At 29.4% G+C, this 21,107-nt stretch overlaps 1 protein-coding gene across 2 annotated transcripts; it reads right to left on the reverse strand.

Annotated features, from left to right (window-relative positions):
- Positions 8,257-12,469, reverse strand: LOC109344159 (E3 ubiquitin-protein ligase RGLG2-like). Of its 2 annotated transcripts, XM_019582800.1 has the most exons (13): positions 12,353-12,469; positions 11,749-12,093; positions 10,829-10,913; positions 10,608-10,748; positions 10,401-10,514; positions 10,219-10,316; positions 9,888-9,967; positions 9,712-9,817; positions 9,479-9,606; positions 9,215-9,395; positions 9,033-9,089; positions 8,585-8,695; positions 8,257-8,471 (listed from the first exon to the last, which is right to left on the reverse strand). In XM_019582800.1, exons 1-12 carry the CDS (start codon positions 12,362-12,364, stop codon positions 8,615-8,617), a joined length of 1,428 nt encoding a protein of 475 aa, XP_019438345.1. In that variant the 5' UTR covers positions 12,365-12,469; the 3' UTR covers positions 8,257-8,471; positions 8,585-8,614. The 2 variants fall into 2 exon arrangements, with proteins under 2 accessions (XP_019438345.1, XP_019438344.1); XM_019582799.1 differs by lacking the exon at positions 8,257-8,471 and having other exon boundaries at positions 8,487-8,695.

The raw sequence follows: 21,107 nt of genomic DNA on the forward strand, positions 1-21,107 counted from the left end.
ATCCAAATTCATCCAACTTAAATTCATTCAAATTCATCCGTTAGAACTAATGAATTTAAATGAATATAATCCAATGGATAGTGTTAATAATGAATGAATTTAAATCCATATATTATATCCAATAGATATGTGAAGAAGATCTTTGCTCCTGACCTTGACAAGGTTTTAATGAAAACACCAACATCACCAAAAAGAAAAAAAGGAAGATTAATTTTGAAGACCAAAAAGATTAAAGTTTTAAAGGCAATTAGTCTAAGTCTAAATAGGTACTTATATCCTATATTCTTTAATATACTAAAGTAGTAATGCTCAAAATGTTTTAAAAGGAATTGAAACACTTCAAGTTTTAACTGAAAACATTTTTCAAAATACTGTGTAATAAGTTACTGAAATTTGAATAACATATTACATGAGTGAGAATCAGTTATCCAACAATATTTAAATTGGAGTAACTGATTACTCAAATTTGAGTAACCGATTACTCTAAGTGAATTTTAAATTTACTATTGGACAGAGAGTTTGAGTAACCGATTACTCAATGTAATTTTTCAAAATGTCACGTTTGGGTAACCGATTACCCATTTGCTGTAATCGGTTATTGAGAGTTGTTACATCAGTTTTTCAGATTTGAAACTCAAGAGTTTTCATTCCAAACGAAATGCCTTCATTCCAAACAATTTCTACTCTTTCATAAAGGTATAATGACTGATTGGAATGCTTATTTAAAGACATTAGAACTCACAATGAACACAACTCTTTCATAACTCTTTCATACTTTCTCAGAACTTTCCTACACTTTTCTGAAATAGTTTATGCACTTCTAGCAACTTGCACTCAAACTTTCAATTATTTTTCTGAGTTGCTTGAAGTAAAGTGTTTCAAAGTTTTGTAAACTTAAAAGAGCATTATTTACTAAATATACAAAAGAGTTGATTGGATTGCAAGTGTTATTATATTTCATACTTGTACAGGCAATCCAAGCCATCATTCAAATTCTTCATTCATTGTAATTACTTTCTTTCACGGGGTGTGAATAGAAAGGGGATAGAGTTACTTGAAAATGTGTTTTCTAAGGTGATAAGTATTAGTGAGTGTGTAAGGTACATAGAGATCTCAGGTGAGATATTGTAATTACAACTCATAATATTTAGTGAAAAATCTCTTGTGCTGCAAGAGTACTGGACGTAGCCTTAGATACAATTATAAAAAAAATAAAGTTTTTCCTCTGTAAATAAAATAAACAAATAATAAATAATATGGTTTTAAATTAGTTCATGCAATTGGTGATAGTTTCATTTATTTAGGATAAGGTGTTAATATCTTCTCTTCTTCATTACAGGCTATGAAGTCAAGTTTCAAATTTAAAAACCAATGCAATATAAAATAGATATAAATAGAATTTTCTACATTTTAGTTAAAAAATATAGTGTCATCCACAACCATCATGTATCCTGTATTCAACCGAAAATGGGGTTACCATAATAGATAAGTAATACTTTTTGTGCACATAAATATAGGATGAATACTTGTTAGAGTTTAGAAGTGAAATAAAAAATTAGGTCATTTCAACTAACACGAACCAATAAATATATATATATATGAGAAAATATATGTGGATAACATTACTCCATATAAAGAACATGGGATAAAGGGTTACAATTTTAATTTATGGACAAGAATACACACACCATTTTCTACAAATAATATTATATTTAACGGCGTATTAATAAAAAATTTATATAAATCTTTAACTCAAGTTCAACTATTTAATGATATAATATAATATATGGTTTCACATTCATGAGCTTGTGTGCCCGTGAACTATATGTATTTATATAGAAAAATATTACTTATGCACGTCAACAATTTCGTGCACATTTCTCATAGCATCACGTGATAAAACTAGGAGGAATATTTTTAAATATTCAACGAGGAAAGTTAGGAGGAATTATTATAAATTTATAGTGAAGACATGTAACAAAATAATAAGGTGGGTTCCACTATAACCAAATTATAAAAGCTAAAAATTATATACATGTCCTATGCATTAGATGATAATATATATATATATATATATATATATATATATATATATATTAGGACTATTTCAGTAATTGTTAATTAATTTTATAATAAAACTTTAATATGATATTAAAATTAAAATTTGATTTCTCCTTGATTCTTCGACATATAATTTATATTGTATGGTGTCTTAATGAAACCTTTATAATATTTATTATAAAGTATACTTTTGATTATGTTATGAAATATTTATATTTATAAGATATTGGTATAATTATATAAAGATTTTTTGTTCCAAAATGTTGTTTGTGAGTATGCATGATATTGAATCTTTCAAGAAACAATTGTTAATTGAAGTATTTTCATGTCCTTGAAATTAGTCCTCCATTCTAATAATATATTTATTGGTATGCTCTTGGTAAATGTTTTTTTTACAATTTCAAAATTAGTAATTACGTAATAAATAATATAAAATGTATTTATTAATTTTTCAATTTGTATTAAAAATGTGGATTGACTCAATTGTAGACGTCATTCCATCATTTTGAAAAGAAAAAAAAAATTCTTGATGGAATGAGTACAAAAATGCTCAATAAAGAAACAATTGTATGAAGTGCACCAACATTAGAGTTAATAAAACAAACACTTAAATGTATCAAATAACCAAAAAACAAAAGTGCTTCAATTGTACAAAACACGAGAATGGCATAGGAGTGCAATATCATTATTGATTCTTAAATAAAAGTAAAATATAAATGAATGTTGAATGTTGCATTGACTGTACAAATTTTTACACATTTAGTGTATAAATATTACATAAATTTTTTATTTTAGTTCCAAACTTTAACTCGTAATCAAGCATCAAAACTTAATTTAGACTCAAGATCTAACATGGATTCCAATTCAAGAAGGCATTCTAATCACAAATATAAATCCAAATCTATCAACATACATTTTCCAAATCAATTTAGGAATTAAAGTGCAAATTCAAATAAAAATCCAATGCTAGAATTAAAATTCAAGAGTTGAACGTATAATTCAATATTAAGCAAAAGTCCAGATCTGAAAATGATACTTTAAATCCATATATGAGCATAAAAATGAACCGATTTAAAAGCAAATCAACCAACTAATTATCAGCTAAAAACTTAATGGCAAAATTACACTCTTGATTTGTAAGTTGATTGTTTTTATATTGGTCATATTTTTTCTGTCAAAATAATCCATAAAATTCATCATTGGTGCTAATATTAACATTTCTAATACAGTTATAAGTTAATATCAAATTGAGGCCCAATTTAAAACTAACTAATATAGTTAAGGAACCAATTTGGTATTAACTAAATATCTGAGGGGCCAATTTAATACTAACAAAAACTTGAGGGACCACATTTAATTTGATCTTAGAAAAATGTAACATTAGGACTAACAATGTTAATAGATATGAACTCACTGAAAAAGTTAGGCAAAAATTATAGGACCAATGTGGAAAAAAATAATTAAAAAACAAAAAAGAGTAAAATTTTGGGTTTTAAGTTAATTAGGCATTTTTATTTTTGGTTTTAGCCCATGTTAAAAGAAACTCTTGGTACGAGTCTCTAAAATCTTGAAGAGTCTAATAACTTTGCATTATTAATGTAAAGATTTATACACAATTAGTATGTTACTCAACATTCAACAGTATTACTTTTTAAAAGAATCAATAATAATTAAATATCAATGATAAATAATACGATGACAATATATATTCTCAATTTTGAAACATTATGTTTGGTATTATTTCATGGTTCACTTAAATGATGACATGTTAACATTGGCATTGGTCACATGTCCTACAAATTGATGACATTGCTACTAATCAAATTTCCCCTATGGGTGTAGGGATGGCAAAAAAACCCGTACCCGTGGGTAAAACCCGTACGGGCACGGGTACGGGTCACAAACGGGTACCCGCGGGTATTATAAACGGATTTTTAAAAATACCCGTAGTACATACGGGCGGGTACGGGTATTATGGTACCCGTACCCGCGGGTACCCGTTATTCAGATAATTAATATATTATATTTAATTAAAATAAAAAATATATTATTCTAACATTTATTACACTATGTATATTTTTTCCTTTTGATGAAACACCCTACAAATATTATACATGTATAGAAAGGATAGAAACACACATGTTTTACAAAGAAAATATATATTATTTTTTTTAAAAATGAGAACAAAAATGGAAACCACCAATAAATTTAGCATTTTAGCAAAATATTTAATCAAAAGGTACAAAAATAGTTAAGTTTCATGTTATTTGAAACACAATAGAAGTAAAAAATTTAAAAATTATTTATAATAGAGGAAACCCGCGGGTACCCGTTCTACCCGCGGGTACCCGCAAATACCCGCTCACGGGTACCCGTACGGGTACGGGTGGTATGGGTATTACTTTTCTATTTTAAAACGGGTAGCGGGTAGCTACTACCCGTGCCCGTTGCCATCCCTATATGGGTGTAGTGGATATGACAATACTGATATTCACCTCGAATTTGAACTTGTCACTATTAGTATAATGGTTTATGTTCTTTTAGTGTATTATCCATCATTTATTTATATTATTTACATTTAAAAGTATTAAATATAAATAATGGAGGATATAATAATAACAAAGTAACAAACTATTATGATATTAACCTTTACATTTTATCAACATTAACTATGTTTGATTTATTATACTGTGGATACATACTTATATTATTTATCTCTTAAATTAATATTTTTATTTTTAATTATTCCTTGTACCACTGTCATTGCTTAAACTAATAGGATACTCGTGTAGATTTTATTGAAGATTATCTCATAAAAGATTTTTTTCTATGTATTTGATTGATGATATAGAGACATTGGTGAATGAGATGATGTTGAACCTGTTATATTAAAAAACAAATATTTTGTTATGGATAAAAGTTTGGAACAAAATATAAAATAAATTGTAGAATATTTGTTAGAGATTTTAGAAAACTTTTATATAAATCACATTTGTTGTTGTATTTAGTAGATTACTATCTTTGTCATGTATCAATATCTTCAATCCCTTTTTGCTTTGAACTTTTGAAATAGTTATATACAATTGACCATGACTGAATATTGGTCTAGGTAAATACAATGTATATTTTCTAATGATTATGATACGACCCAAGAGGGATTGGGGAGGCCCAGTAGAAACTCGGCTACGCTTGCTTGGCTTAATGACCTTGTTTTAAAATAATATGTTTATTAGGACAACATGTCCCATACTTTGATCTACCCAAGTATATCATGTAGATCAACACTATCCTAGATATTTTCATTTTCTCCTTGTTTAAATTGTAAGGAAATGCTGAGAATAAGGCAAGCAATGAATGATTTCAGTTATTCTCTCTAATTTTACATTCTCTTATAAGCTTTTATTTTTAATTAGTTCTTTAGCAAAATACATCCTAATAAATTGACCTTGAGATTTATTGATTGTTATAGCATACGAAACAGTTACATGGAACTGTCTTCTGATAAGCTTGAAAGGTCGTGGAGACTAGGATGGAGACATTGGCAACTGAGAAATATATATGATATTTTCAATATGTTTTCCTGACATGATCTTTACTTCAAGTATATGATTTGTCATCTTAGTGATCATCAATCTTGTACCATTACATAATCCTCCAAACAGGTCTAAATTCATCAATAGCAATATTGGAGTTCCAACTTTCAACTTGATCTTCTGATTTGGAAGGCCAAATGTTACAAGCGAGTTTAGAAATTCAAGAGTTAGTATGTTGAATGTTTCACTTTCATTAGCATTAGATATATCAGCTGAATCTGAAATCAGGTACCTTTTCATCACCTATAGTTTTACATTAGAATATTTATTGATATAAGTATAATAATCTATTATGTTGAAGATAATGAACATTCAAAGACAACTGAATAAAATTTACCTGAAATTTTACTCAGAACATACTCATTGATTTGATCAACATTCTCAATTGTTGATGCAAGTATTGCTCTAAATTTCAGAAATTGTTCGTTCTTGTAGTGGTATTGTACGTTTGGGTAGGTGCTAGACACTATGGCATCAACTGGGTTATCAAAATCTAGAATCAGAAGTCCTTCCGAAATATCAATTTCAGCATAACCATCATTAGACTCGGATAATTTTCCATCTCCCATCTTCAGGACTCATCCAGAGAATTGCTTGATATCTGTTACATTGTCATGAATTTGTAGACATGTGTTCTTTGAGAGTTAAAATTATACATTGACGTCAAAAATAAGATGCATTAATTGTTGCAGATACAATATCTGAACGATACTCTCCTAGAGCCACTAGTAAAATTTGTCTAAAATCACCTCCAAATACTACAATTTTTCCTTCAAACAAAATTGATTCATCCCTTTGTTGATAGAGACAAGTCTACTTTGATAATCTCAACACCTTAAAAGGAATTAGTCTTAGACTATAGGCTTAGGAACCCTTGGTGAAAAAAGAATACCATGACCATTATAGTAATATATACTCTATTTACTTTAAAAGAAGTATTACTTGAATTGAATCAAGACTATATTATAACCTAATCAAAACTCAGAAGATGGTGGCATACATTTGTAGATAAACTTTTATCAGAAGAATATACTCGATAGACGATGATTTACTTTTATAAATGAAAGTAGAGTTTTTGCATAAGTATTTTAGGTTAAGAAGTGTTTAAAATGATAGTAATCCTTTATTAGAACAAGAGTTACTATTATCTCTTTCTAAATGCTTTTCATGGTCAGGAACTTTTCAAGTTAACTTAGAAAGTTAGGTGGGTCTTAGATGGGAGCATATCTGCTGTCCCACAGTTTGTATCACTCCATGTGTCATAAATTTGTGATTCGTTAGAAAAATACTTAATAATTAAATTTTAACTTAAATATATTTTTTCTGACTAATCACAAGTCTATGACATATGGAGTGACAGAAACTATGAGATAACAAATATGTAACTAGTTGGTTGAATTGCTTTTAGATGTTAAAGTTATTATTGTGAGAACACGATAGTCTTGCTCGTGTTAAAAGTGAATCTGATTTGCCGTTTTAACTGAATAAAGGGTTGAACCATATTAAATTAGAGAAATTTCAGTTAGACCGTATTAAACCCAATTGAACTGGAATAACCCGACCGGGAAGTGACTCAAACCGGTAACTTAAAATTTTAAAAAAATCACTACTCTAATGTTTTTTTATTCCTATCCAAAAAGTGGAGAGATGTTACTTCAATATAATAATACATAATTATTAATTATAAAAAATTTACATTTATATATAATTATTAACTCGAACGGACTTAATGATTTAATCGTTTAAACCAGTTAAACCTAATATAAAACATCTTTCAGTTTGATGTTCGGCTCGGATTTCAACTGTTAAAGAACACTAATCAAAGATCATTAAATATAATAAATAATTAAAGTTATTACATTTCAATCCATAAATCTATCCTAGAATATGATTCAAATTAATATTCTGGCAGATAATGTTTTAGGTTAAGTCATATTCTCCCGTTGATAAGGGCATAAAAGGGGTGGAGACAATGTTAGGTGAGGTGAACGTTTTCATTTCAATAATGCATAATGTTGTTTATCAATTTATCATTCATTCAAGAGCTTTTTGATTTTTTAAGGGATAAAACTTTCACCTATCTGTATATGTTTTCAACACTGTTTTTAAGGAATGTTTCAACATGCGAAAAAGGGAAGATTTGTTAGGGTTATTCAAGTGTGAAATTTCATATCGGATATAAGGGGAAGAATAAAAAAGTTTATAAGTAGAAAATGCTCATGGAACTAATGCATTAATATTTAGCTTTGAGATGTGGTGTCTCATTTGTGCCTCTACGCTGTTCCCATACTCCGGTAACAATGGAACTCCCAATGTTTGAAGGCTCCCTGGTCGCAGTCTAGTCCAACAAACATATCTTTTGTGCCAAAAAGTGTCATTTATTGTGATTGACTGAAAAAATGTATTTAAACTAATAGTTTAATAGTTAAGTATTTTTTTGACCAATCATAAATAACGACACATGGAATAACACATTATAAGAACATGTTTGTACCCTTCTGAACATTCTGTAGGTCAAAATTTTAGGAAGTGGTCTCATTAAACTTACGAATAATCCTCAATGTCCTAAATCAATCAGCACTGAGATATTTGCTTGAATCAAAACATGTACACCAAAACAAAATAACTCTTTTAAAATAAAATCCAAACCATATTTAATACAAGCAAATTTATTTCAAAACATGAGGCTTTAAGAACACAAACTATATTCATGCAAAATGGGGTCTTTCTATAAACAAATTTTCCCTTCAGGGAATATTTACTTTTGCCTCAAAATTCCCAATTCTGATTTTATACACAAGTTTGTTATGAACAACCCTGCATAATTGAATCATGTTAGTTTATGACTTAGTGCATCAATGGAACACTCAGTTTCTGAGGTGTATCAAACTTTTATGAGTAACCTTGTTATGGAAAGTAATGGAATTTACATTGGAAGAAGGTCTGCAACAAAGCTATAACTAGAAAAGCCTTATTCTGGCCTGGATTGCGCTCCGGCATATCGGACATAATTCAAGGTCTTCTCCACATTCACAACAAGTCTGCCATGAGAGTGAAAAAAATTATACAGTAGTAGTCTTTTATGCAGACTTAGATTCAACAGTCAACACTACCTTAATGAATGAACTCTCGATTTTCGAAAGATTATATTGTCGCGAAATAGGTCCTGAAAAGTTTGTCATTAATCAAGTCCTTAGAAAATGAAGAAAGTTAAATCAAAGGACTTAATTGGTGGTTTAAGTCCCGAAAGCGACCAACGGGTGATGTTTTAAATCTTGTAAGGACATAAGTGGTGTCAAAAAAATTCGAGATCCTATCGAACGACATAGTAATCTTTCGTGGATTGAATTGAGGGTTTACTCTAATTTAATCGATTACCTGATGCCCACAACCAAAGGCCATATCCTTTGCATTAGTAAGACATATAGGGCAAACCTGCAGTTAAGCATGTCATAAACCGATACTGAAAATGACACCAAAATGAAACAGAGGAAAGGTAAACTATTTTTACAGGTTAATATGTAAGACACTTTTTATATTGGAGAGTATGGACTATGTACCCTGTTATCATATAAAGAACTCGAAGACGGTTTTGTGTGACCTCCACCAGTATCAGTAGGCGCACTCTGCTGAAAACTATTCGATCGGAAGGATCTTCCAGTGTTGCTAGATGAAGTCGTACCGATACCATAAGGAGGTGGGGGTAGAGCTACCCTATCTGGTGAATGTCCCCTCCTTGTACTACTTGCATCAACATGAGATTTTGAAGTCAGTATTTCGCTAATAAAACCATATATATTATATGAACAATATGATTTTATTACCCCAATATGCCATGATCTATGGTTGCCTTGTATTGAGAAGGTATCTCCATCAAGGCTCCAAGGGCAAACTCGGCTTCTCTTCTAGTTGCATCATCATTCTTCGACATTATTTCCGTAAAATTCACAAACTACATCCAGCCACAATGAAAAAAAAAGATCATATATCACTATATCAGCATAATAGGAAGATATAAATATGGCAAGTCAAGAAGGCTAAGTGAATTTCACCAAACCTGAAAATTGTCGAACGCTCGCAAAGGGATGTTGTCGTCGAATTCTTTCATCATGTCCCACGGTCCATCCCCAACTCCAACCAAAACTATGGAAAGTGGATACTCACTGGAATTTTAAAAACAACATAAGAATGCATAATGTTGCTTCCCTCATGAGAGAGAACTAAAAAACTTACCTTGCTTTTACAATTGCATCTATTGTCTTCTTTTCCTGTGGACTTAAGTGGCCATGCTGCGTGTCAATGCTTCGGGTCACCTATGACAACATGCTGAATATCAGTTTTTGAAGCTTAGTAAATCGTAACGGTAAGAAGCAATCTACAATAGACTGATATCTTTATATTTCAACATTACAGAGGCAAACCAACGGAAACTATGCTGTCATGACACAACTACACCGATGCAGTTTCTTCATCCATGACATTAGACTTAAGACGACCGATGCAGAATCGAAGTACTAAAGAAAGTGTACTTCCCAAAATTATGCAATATGAAGTAAAGAGTTACCTGTCCATCGGCAATTATAAGCAAGACATGATATTGGCCACCACTTTGTTCAACAATCGTCATGGCCATCTCAATAATCGGGGCAAATGAAGTGGGTCCTGTCACATGAACGCGATGGATTATAATGAGCCTAACTCAAAATTCTATTTAAGATAATTGGTTGAGGACTTGATGTAACATACCTGCAAGTTTGAGGTGAGGAACAATTTCTCTGTATCGCATCAAAACTTCCTCAAACCCGTTGCAGAACCTCTCATCGGAATGGAATGAAAATACATCTTGATCATGTGTTGATGCTGATGAAAAAAGAAACAAACACGATTAGGATTGGAATGCCGAAACTAAAACAACTTCATCAGAAAAATATGTAGATTCGTATATAGAATTACCATCTCCAAATCCGAAACAAGGAATCAAATTATCCTCATCGAAAACAGATAATGTTTTCCCGATAATTGAGATCGCCTGTTCATAAGGATTATAACCACTTCCGATGTGATGCAAACTCTTTCGTTTGAATGACCTCTTCCCTGATTTCCGAAGTGAAGTGTATTTAGTATTACAACTCATACAAAAATTCAAGCTTCAAAATTTGAGCAAGAGATAAAACCTGTCCACTCATTGCTCTTCGTAAAATCGATGCCGACAATGAGATTAGAAGATTCCAAGCCAGCATTTGCAAGAGCAGCAGTAACCTGTATGTACAATTACTTCATTATTTGACAAAAAACAAGGCATATTAATATGTTGTCTCTAGAGATGTTAAAATGTTCATTGTTAATTGAAATATATAATAGACTATTATCATAGAACCAAACATGATTATTAAGCCCCCATAATTGTTCCAACGAATAATTAAGTGATGAACTATTTCAATTCTCACTGTAACAAAGAGAACAATTCACTAAGCGTTGATCTAGTGATGTAAGGCCCTGCTAGATCCTCAGAAAGACCAAAAGATCAAGAGTTCGATTCATATGAGCAACACTTGTTGGGAGAGGCAGTCATGCACCCCGAAAGGGATCAGCTCCTTACCTAAAAGGTGAGAGATACTCTTGGTAGTACCAAAAGAGAACAATTCACCAACAAGGCATTGGTCTAGTAGTTGAAGGTCTACTAGATCCCAAAGAGACCAAAAGGTCAAGGGTTTGATTTCTGGGAGTGACACTTGTTGAGAGGGTCAGTTACCGAGCTGAAAGAGATTAGCTCATCACCCACAGGGGGAGAGGATATCCTTGGTCGTACCAGACAAAGGAGAAAAATTCAGAACACCTCTTTGTACCCAATTGGATGGAATAAATCAGTCCCCTTTCTTTCACTATCTTAGTTTCTTTGGTCCCTTTTATAGTGAGATTATTAGAACTTTATAGCAGGAACAATACTAGTCTTAAAGTCAATGACAAAAACAGTTCCTAAAACCATATTGTCCCTCCCCAACCCCAACACACACACACATAAAAAGTCAATGATAATGACTAACCAAATCAAAAACTACTGATATATAACCAAACTCACAAAATTAACAATTACCTCATCCAAAGAATAGTAATTATCAGCAATCTTAGAATACTTTCTATCCAACATTCTTCTTGGGTTTTGGCCATAATCATGAACTGGTGCTGACACTGATGCATGGTTGTTTTCATGTGTTTGATAATTGTTATGATCCCATGAAGATTGGTGAGATGGGTATAGTGATTGTGATGATTGGTACACACCAACATAATCATAATTGTTATGATCCCATGAAGATGAAGGAACATGTCTTCTACTACTACTTTCAGATTCTCTTGAATTCTTTCCTCCTATTATTGAATCTTTCAGAATAAAACCTATAAACAATAAAATTGCAACAAAAGCTGTCCAAGCCTCAAGCTGCAATTCCGATTTCTATAACATTAGCTACAAGTTATCTGAAAAACTACAAGCTTGTTTTGCCGAACAATGCCGAATATGAACAAAAACACAAACATACATATATACATATTTTTATGATATAATATAACTTAGTGAAAGGAATTAATCAAAATTTTGACTTTGCATACAATTCAACAAGAACAACAACAACCCATATAGAATTTATGAGAAACTAAGTAAAGTAGTAAACTATTCAAAAATTTAACATTTAACTTACCTCTGGGTTCATTGTTTCAACAAGAATTTGCTGTGAAGGAATAGAAGGAATTGCAATGGTTAAAGTCAAGTCAAGTAGTGAAGAAATTTCATCCCTTTCCTCTATACAAGTTTTCTAAGATTATATATTATACATAATATATATTAATAGCAAGTTATACACAAGTGCAAATTAAAAAAAATTATCTATTTTGAGTAATATATATTCCTAATAAATATTCATGACAATTTTTATATACATGAGAAAATTTAAGTTGTGAACTCATGCTTGAAACTCAAGTTTTGCATCCATTATGCTGAATTTTCTTGATTAAAAGTTAAGATTAATGGTTCTAAGTTAATTGCTTCTGGGTCCATAGCTTGAATAATAAAGTAAGAGAGAAGTAAGATCAATGGTTGAAGGAACTGTCAAGTCAACTTGTTAAATAAATCACATTTTCTTCCTTTTCAGACTAGTTTTTTTAATATTATACATAGTAAATGCATTCACATGCGAATACAAAATTGATTTAGTGGTCTAAGATTCTATTAGATTATCAAAATAATTAAAATATTAATAGTTTGATTTCTGAGAGTAACACTTGTTAGGAGAGAAAAGACTAGTTGGAATATCATAGTATAAAAAAACATGCAAATGCAAATTAAATAAAAAAATGCACACCAACTACTGATATGTTTTAGATATAAAAATGATTAAAACAGGTGTTATTTAAATTCATAAAATTTTGTTATATAATTCAATCCAACATTTAATGTCATATTTTAAAGAGATAAAATAGCTTATAAAATACAGATAATATAGTTTTTTATATTGTAAAATACTTTATCTTAAAAGTAATACATATGAATTATATTAAACTCAAACTATGAAAAAACTGAGTTGTATACATCAATCAATGTTGTGACTGATACATCTTTTGTTTTTTCCCTCCACAATTCAATGCACACAAGTTACCATAATGATTGTATTTTATTATTACTTTAAATTATATCTTGACACCAAATCTTCATTTATTATTTTACTTAAAAAATGAACATCTATGATTATTTTGTTCATGAAAATTCACTCTCAACGATGAGCATATCTGATGTTCCACAATTTATGTATGTCCAAGTGTTATTAGTTATGATTGGTTAAAAATATATATTTTAACTTTTAATATAATTATATTTTCTGACAATCACAACTAATAACATATGAAATAGTTCAAATTGAAAGATCCAAGATATTTCTATCCTAATGTAATTCCCACCCACTCATGTGCTTTATAACAACAAATTTTGATATCTACCTACAACTACCTAGAACAGATAAAAAAAGGAAAAATATTTATATAATGATAGTTAAGAGGTATTTTTAATATAATATCTATTATTTATATTTAATTATTATTAACTATTTAAAAGTAATATAGATGAATAGTGAATTGTGTATTAATTGTGTATAAATTTTTATATCAACGGTTCATATATATTATTATACTAGGAAAAATTGAATCAAAATTAAATATTTTATTATATATAATTGATTAATGTTTTACAGTCGATTTTCAAATCAGTTTTATGTTTGAATATGCCCTAAAATGATTTTAAGATGGTTTCTTTTACTTGGGCTGAGTATTATTGTTTTTATACCGTAAATTATAAATAAAGAAATGAATTTATTTATACTTATTAATTAAGTTGGCGGAACCCAAGGGTGGAGGCATTGAATCCCAGCCATTAACAAAATAAATAATAAAGCATTGATATTGCTTAGTTTGTAAGCTTCAAAGTATACAAATATACAATGATGGGTATAAAAATAAAGAGCCTATTTATATTAAAGAGTTATTAATTTAATTGAAGTTTGTTTAGATTGCTTTCTACATGTTTTTTTAGAACAAAAAGCATATATGTGAAGAGCTTTTCCATTACTCAAATAAATTGATCAATATTCTCCAAAAGGAACTTAAACTTATGAGTAAGAATAATCTTAATAACCTATTTTTTTTATAAGCAAATTGCATTAAATCAACACAAGGGGTGTGGTAACCCAATACAAAAGAAATATTAAAACTTGATTTTTTAAAAAATTATAGAAATACAAGTTTTTGGATCATCACACCAATTTGTAAAGACTAGTGAATTTAGGGTTGTTTTTGCCAATAACCAAGTGCAAGTTTTAGCCTATTAATAATGAAATCAAATTAATACTCTGAATAACCTATTAATGGTGAAAAGATAAAGATTTACTTTATAGATGAACTTCTATACTCAAATAATCAAATTAATACTCTAAAAATCAATCCTACTTTTAACTAAGAATATACACAATAATATAATTGATATTGTAAATATAATTGATTTAACTTTATAGATAAACTAAAGTTTTATTGGTGGGCAAGTACTTAAGGTTAATAAGTGTTTTAAATTGTCAAGAATTAGTCATTAAGATGATATGATTACTTTCAAAAAGTTTCTTGTGACAAGAATTCGTCATTAAGATGTTGATTTAATAGTGTAAAGTTTCAATAAATCTCCATATAAGCTAAAAAGTTAAGGATTTAATTCACGAGAGCGATACTTATTGGGAGAGTCAATCACATATCATGGAAAGATTAATTCTTTACCATTAATTGTTGGATCTTAAGCCTTAACCACATGGAAAGATCGCTTCAAAAACATCATAATAAAGTTAGCTTTTGACACAAGTAATACTTTTTAATTTGTTTTTTATTTCCAAAAGAACTCAATTGATAGATTTGTCTTCTTATTACCGAAAGAACTCAATTGATAATATAACATGATGGTTTACCCATATTTATTTATATATGAATATGGATTAGAGTTTTAATAGAAAATGTTTTAGGGTGAGAGTGTTTTGAATTGATGATTTAAGATCTACTTTTATCTCCATTAAAAAACTTATCATGATTATAAGATCTTAAGTTATTTCAAAATATAGGTCTCAAGGTAACAATTATTGAATAGTAAACTTTTGAGTTGATATGTTATCATAACATATAAAACTGAATACTGTACACAGATAAATCACAAAATTAAAGAAGTAGAAACTAAACTATATTGGAATAAATATCCCAAAATAAATAATATCAAACCCTAAGTTGTTAATTTACTCATTTAATAGGCAACGAAATAGAAAGACAATCTTAGTAAGTTAATTTGAAACACAAAGTTCCTAACTTCCTATACCAACAAGGCGTTGATCTAGTAGTATAAGGTCTTACTAGATCCTCAGGATGATCAAAAGGTCAATGATTAGCTCCTACATGAGAGATATCTTTGGTAGTACAAAAAAATCGGTTATTATTTCAACAATATAGCCTACACTCACAACACAACAAATGTACCATCATAACCCCATTTGTATTACAAATAAACTCTTGTTGAACAATGTAATATAAAAAACTATGTCAATAAGTTGTAATTGTACTAAATAATCCGTTATTTCAAATCAGCATAGACGATGATAACTCAAATAAGCAATTAATTTAGTCTAAAACACACTTTTGTTGGACTCAAATTCAAAGGAGGAGACACAATGGTTGCTTATTGTAGTTTCTAAAGAGAGAATATTGTAACTAGTGTGGCTAGTTGTTTAGGTTTTTGGTGTAATAGAGTGACATGAATAAAAAAGTCGTAAATAATTAACACGACAATAGGTTCATTATATCCTCATGGCAAGAATAATTATTTATGATTTTATTCATTATATTATTCGATCTTCTAACACTAATTAGCATCATTTTGGCATAAACAAATAAGATGGACACTAAAAAGTAAATACTTATAATTAAGGCTTTTATGCTCACTTAATCTCGGTCAACCCAACACTAATAGTGTCCTAGTTGAAGTGGATACTAAATGGATGGCTACATTACATATTTGGTATGAGTCATGATCCTCTTCATTGTTAGAGAGAGAAATATACAAAAAAATAAAGGAAATTTTTTATATGATATAACAGTTTTATCATTTAAATATAATGTAGTGACATTTTTACTTTTAATATTTCACAAAATTAATAATTTATCTTTCTATTATTAGAAGATTATTTTCTATTAGATAACATACTTTTTATCTCAATACTTATGTTATCCTAATTTCATCACAATCTCTCATATAAATTTGCTCTTGTATTGGTAAATGCTAATGTTTCAAATACATTTGTATTCATATTCTCTAACTCCTTCTGTCTTATTGCTTGCTTGCACAGCCGGCAGGCAGGCAGAGAAGTATGTCCGAAGAGGTAGACTGAACTGGCCGGCATGAACATCTTTCAATAGAACATCAAGTCTGTCTTGAAACTACCTCGTGTTACGACCGGCCGCCGACAATATTGTATCACTTGGCATGTATGGATAAGTGACTTCAATTACCACTAAAGTCTCCATGGCTATGTTGTGTATTAGCATAATGAACTGAAATGTTTGTAATAGTTCTCTAAGTTTTGGCTATTGTTTTTTGGTTTAGTGCCAAGTACAAGGGATTTATTTTTGCCCTATTGATTTTCTTAGTTTTTGTAGATAAAATTCATTCTATGGAGAATGTTGCTCCATCCCCAATTTTGTATCATGATAATATATTGCATGAGTGAGAATTGAACGATTGATCTCCTTATCACTGTACTCCTTAAGCTCTCGACCTTTAACATTTGATCATCTTATGACTCTCGTAATGTTGGTTACTCTATGATATTATCTAATCATTATATCACCATGGCCACCACCAATTTCACCATGTCTATTTGATGTTGTTGCTGTCACCACTCTGGCCCCACCCTCCTCCACCACATCACAACCACCATGATCATGGCCCCGCCGCATCACCACCACTACAATAATCCCCCACCATCATTGTTATTAAGCCAAAAATATTAAATGGTTTTTCAATAACAAAATTGGATAATTGTTGTCTTGAGAAATTAACTCAATTGGCATATAATTGATCAAACATTTATTTTCATAAAAGTATAAACCAAAAACCAAAACTTATGTTTTCATTTCAAAATCAATTTTCTTGATTAATATTGATAATTCACTTGTGAGATTTGCTTATTTTAGAATCCTACAACTCAACCCAAATATTTTAGACCTAGACACAAAAGATAAATGCAACAATGTGTAAACATACTAGTATAATAAAAGTTAGTATCATTCTAGAATCTTGAGCTCTTAATGTAAATATCAATTGATTGTCAGAAGTTGTGTTAGGATCATCTTCAGTACCAGAAGGTCCAGTACTAGAATCTAAGGCCCAAATTTATTCCATCATTTATAAAATATTTTTTGGCTAAAAATATTTTCAAATCTGCACCATCAATTTTTTTTAAAATTCACGTATTTCAATTTTATTAAGTACTAGACCCTCCGGTAGTGAAGAAGAGAATCCATTTTCCATCAAAACCATTTGCACATGTATGTTGAATATTATGTTTTCCACATGTCCCACAAACAAAACCTTGTCATCCTTCTTCCTCTATTGAATAAACATGCTCATGTTATTTCTCCCTTAATATCTATCTCTAATCTAAATTATGTCACATATCCTATCACCCCAAACATGGCATTTTCATTTGGGTCATATAAGTCATGTAATATTGTTATTAACACTTTTATTGGAAAAGGGATAATAGGCATTCATTGAACAAAAGGATAAAAATCCACAATTAAGCAAAATTAAAGTATAGGACATTAGTAACATATAAAGAATAGCTCAATTAGGCACCACAATAATGAGATAAATAGTAGCTGAAATTTTGAGGATGAAATCTAAACAATAATTTTTTTAGGAGAGAACACTTAAGCAATCTAAAACAATCAACAATAATTTCAAATTTGGCTTATGCATGAGTAACTTTAGTCCTTTACTAATAAAGTTATTAACGTTACAATTTCAAATAACATTTCAACAAACAAGGCATTGATTTTGTTGTATAAAGTCACATTCCTTCTCATATATCATTGATTCATAGTAGAATACTTAATAGGAGAAACAACCATACATCTGAAAGAAATTCTTTATTCGGATGAGAGAATATTCTTGCTTATACTCAAAAAATAACATTTCATGATATTAGTGTTTACTTACACAAATGTAAAGGAACTCACTTTTACATTAAAAAAAGTCATAAATTCGAATATAGTGAATGAAAAAAAAAAGACAAAAAAAAGTTTTATATACTTAAATAAGTTTGTTTAACATAAATTTTTTGAAGTGGAACTGACTTAAATTAGTTGAAGTTCAATTTAACTATGCGGATAATCAAATTTTAGAAGAAAAAAAACACATTCAATAATAGCATTTATCTATAGGTAAAAGTGCAACCAATAGTACACGAGCCTCCAATTAATAAAATATATAAAGAGTAGATATACACAACATTTATTAATAAGTAATGATATTAATTTCATATTAGTGGTTTGGAGGCAATCCTGTCCGAGTCGGGAACATCCACAAGTATGTGGGACTAACTCTCATACTGAGCATTTTTTCCATCCATAAGACTCGAACCCGGATTCTTGCTTAAAAGGAATTAAGCATGTACCACTTGAAGTAACGCACGTTGGTTTGGCATTGCAAGGTTGTAGTAATAGGTAATGACATTAATTTCATACTAGTTTTTTAAGCATCATTTTTATGCCTAGTTTATAAATTATTTATTAAATTTTCTATTTTATTTTCAAAACAAAATTCCTTAGTCAACGATTATAAAATAAATGTGAAAAAATAATGTGACTAAACTATGGTGAGATAAATATTTTCATGGGGATCACGTAATGACTTGTTTATGGAGATAATTATAAAGCTGGAAAGGTCTTCATTGACGAAATTGGTTTTACTTTGCATAGCCACCTTTTTTGACCCTTTTCTTATTTTAATTCCTTTTCATATACTATTTTCTTATAACAATTAGCAATTTCCTATTATATTATAATATATATATATATATATATAATCTTTCTTCTAAGAGAAAAAATCCAAGTCATGACTCTTTCTCCTTTAACCACGATTGAAAAGGCCATATCTTTTACATGTTCTGCTTTTTTGGTAGTATTATATTATATGTACATTTAATATATTATTTTATTATTAACATTTTCTATTGACGAAGGAAAAATCAAAATGTCTAATTTTGTCATTTCTCTCTTCTTTTTTCCTGAAAGAGAATGTATCAATAAGGAGTGTTAATGTCTAATAAAGAATCAATCAATAAGGAGTTGTAAATTCGGTTAAACCGGATTAACCCGGGAAGTAAACTGGACAGTTCACGTAAAAATGAAAAAAAATGGAAAACTACTCTAATCTTTTGTTTCACTTCAGTCCAAAAAAAGATAAATAGACGTTACTTCAATGTAATTATAGATGATTATTAATTATATAAAATTTTACACTTATGTATAATTATATATCTATAGATAAAAAGTATCAATTATGTATAAAATCATCCGGTCAGACTAAACAATTTAACCAATTAAATCTAATACAAGACCTCTTCCAATTTGACGTCCGGCTCGGGTTTCACAATATTGATTATTACAACCAAATTTGGGTGCATGGTATCAACAAGGCTTCATTAATATGATTGAGGATTTGAGTTGTATATCAACAAACATGGTACATTTTGTATAAAAAAATTTTTATCTATACTAAACGTTAAGCATAAAATGAGTAACTAAGCGTGTCTCTACTCTTGATTATGAGATCTCCATATAACTTAGCTAACTAAGGTGATATATTCTTGATTAATTTAAGCTTAAGTTTATCTTAGAAGAATTTTATAGAAAATTATCATTAATCTAATCCTAATTTTTTTATCTATAAGTTATATAGTGTGTATGTGTGGTATGTTCGATTTAGGTCTTTGATCAGGTATCCTCAAATTAGTATAATTATAGGGATGAACTTCAAGCTGAAATGATGATTAGGTAAAACCTTTAAAAATGACGATTTTATATCAAAATCTTTAACATATAAATAAATTTTATTTGGGGCTACACTATACATTTTGAATATTATAATTGGACATGACACTTCTTTTAAGATACAATAAGTTATCTAAATTATTTTCTATAAATAAAAAATGAAGGATTTAACTACCAATAATCACTAACCATGATTTAAAATCTTGCCCCTTTATTTTTCTTGATAATGAATTAATGATTATAATTTCATGCAATATGATAAGCAGTGGAAAGGTACAATTTGATTGAGATTGTTGCATTCATTTGACTAAAAAATAGTAGATGTAGGGTCTAGACACAATGAGCCAAAAGGGTGCAATGGAAAACTTGTGAATAATATTTTGTTTTTCAACTATTTGCTTTATAAGATATAAAATCTATTTTCAGACTTCATTATCAAAACTTGATTTATTTGTCTTAGTAGGCTAGATATGGTTTCATTTTATGGGATTTTAATGGTTTTACATCTGATTATTTGATTATGTATGAGTGATTTAGCAAAGTTGGCTATGTGAAATGTGCTATCGGCTCAGACATGATTGCCTCCAATGCGATGATACATGTGGGAAACCAAAAAAATTTGAAATGTGCTTGGACTATCCATATACCACTAGGTTAAACTATTGCTTACTAATTGTGAAATGAATCAAATCAACTCAACATTCCTTTGAAACTTTACTCATTATTTATTTGAGAGAAGATGCACTTACTCGAAGAATTGATGACTAGGATGAAGATTAAGTTTAGTAAGTGGATATGCTCCCTATTTAGTTTGACAAATTTGGTTTA

The sequence above is a fragment of the Lupinus angustifolius genome, chromosome LG03, assembly GCF_001865875.1.
Source record: "Lupinus angustifolius cultivar Tanjil chromosome LG03, LupAngTanjil_v1.0, whole genome shotgun sequence".
NCBI lineage: Eukaryota > Viridiplantae > Streptophyta > Magnoliopsida > Fabales > Fabaceae > Lupinus > Lupinus angustifolius.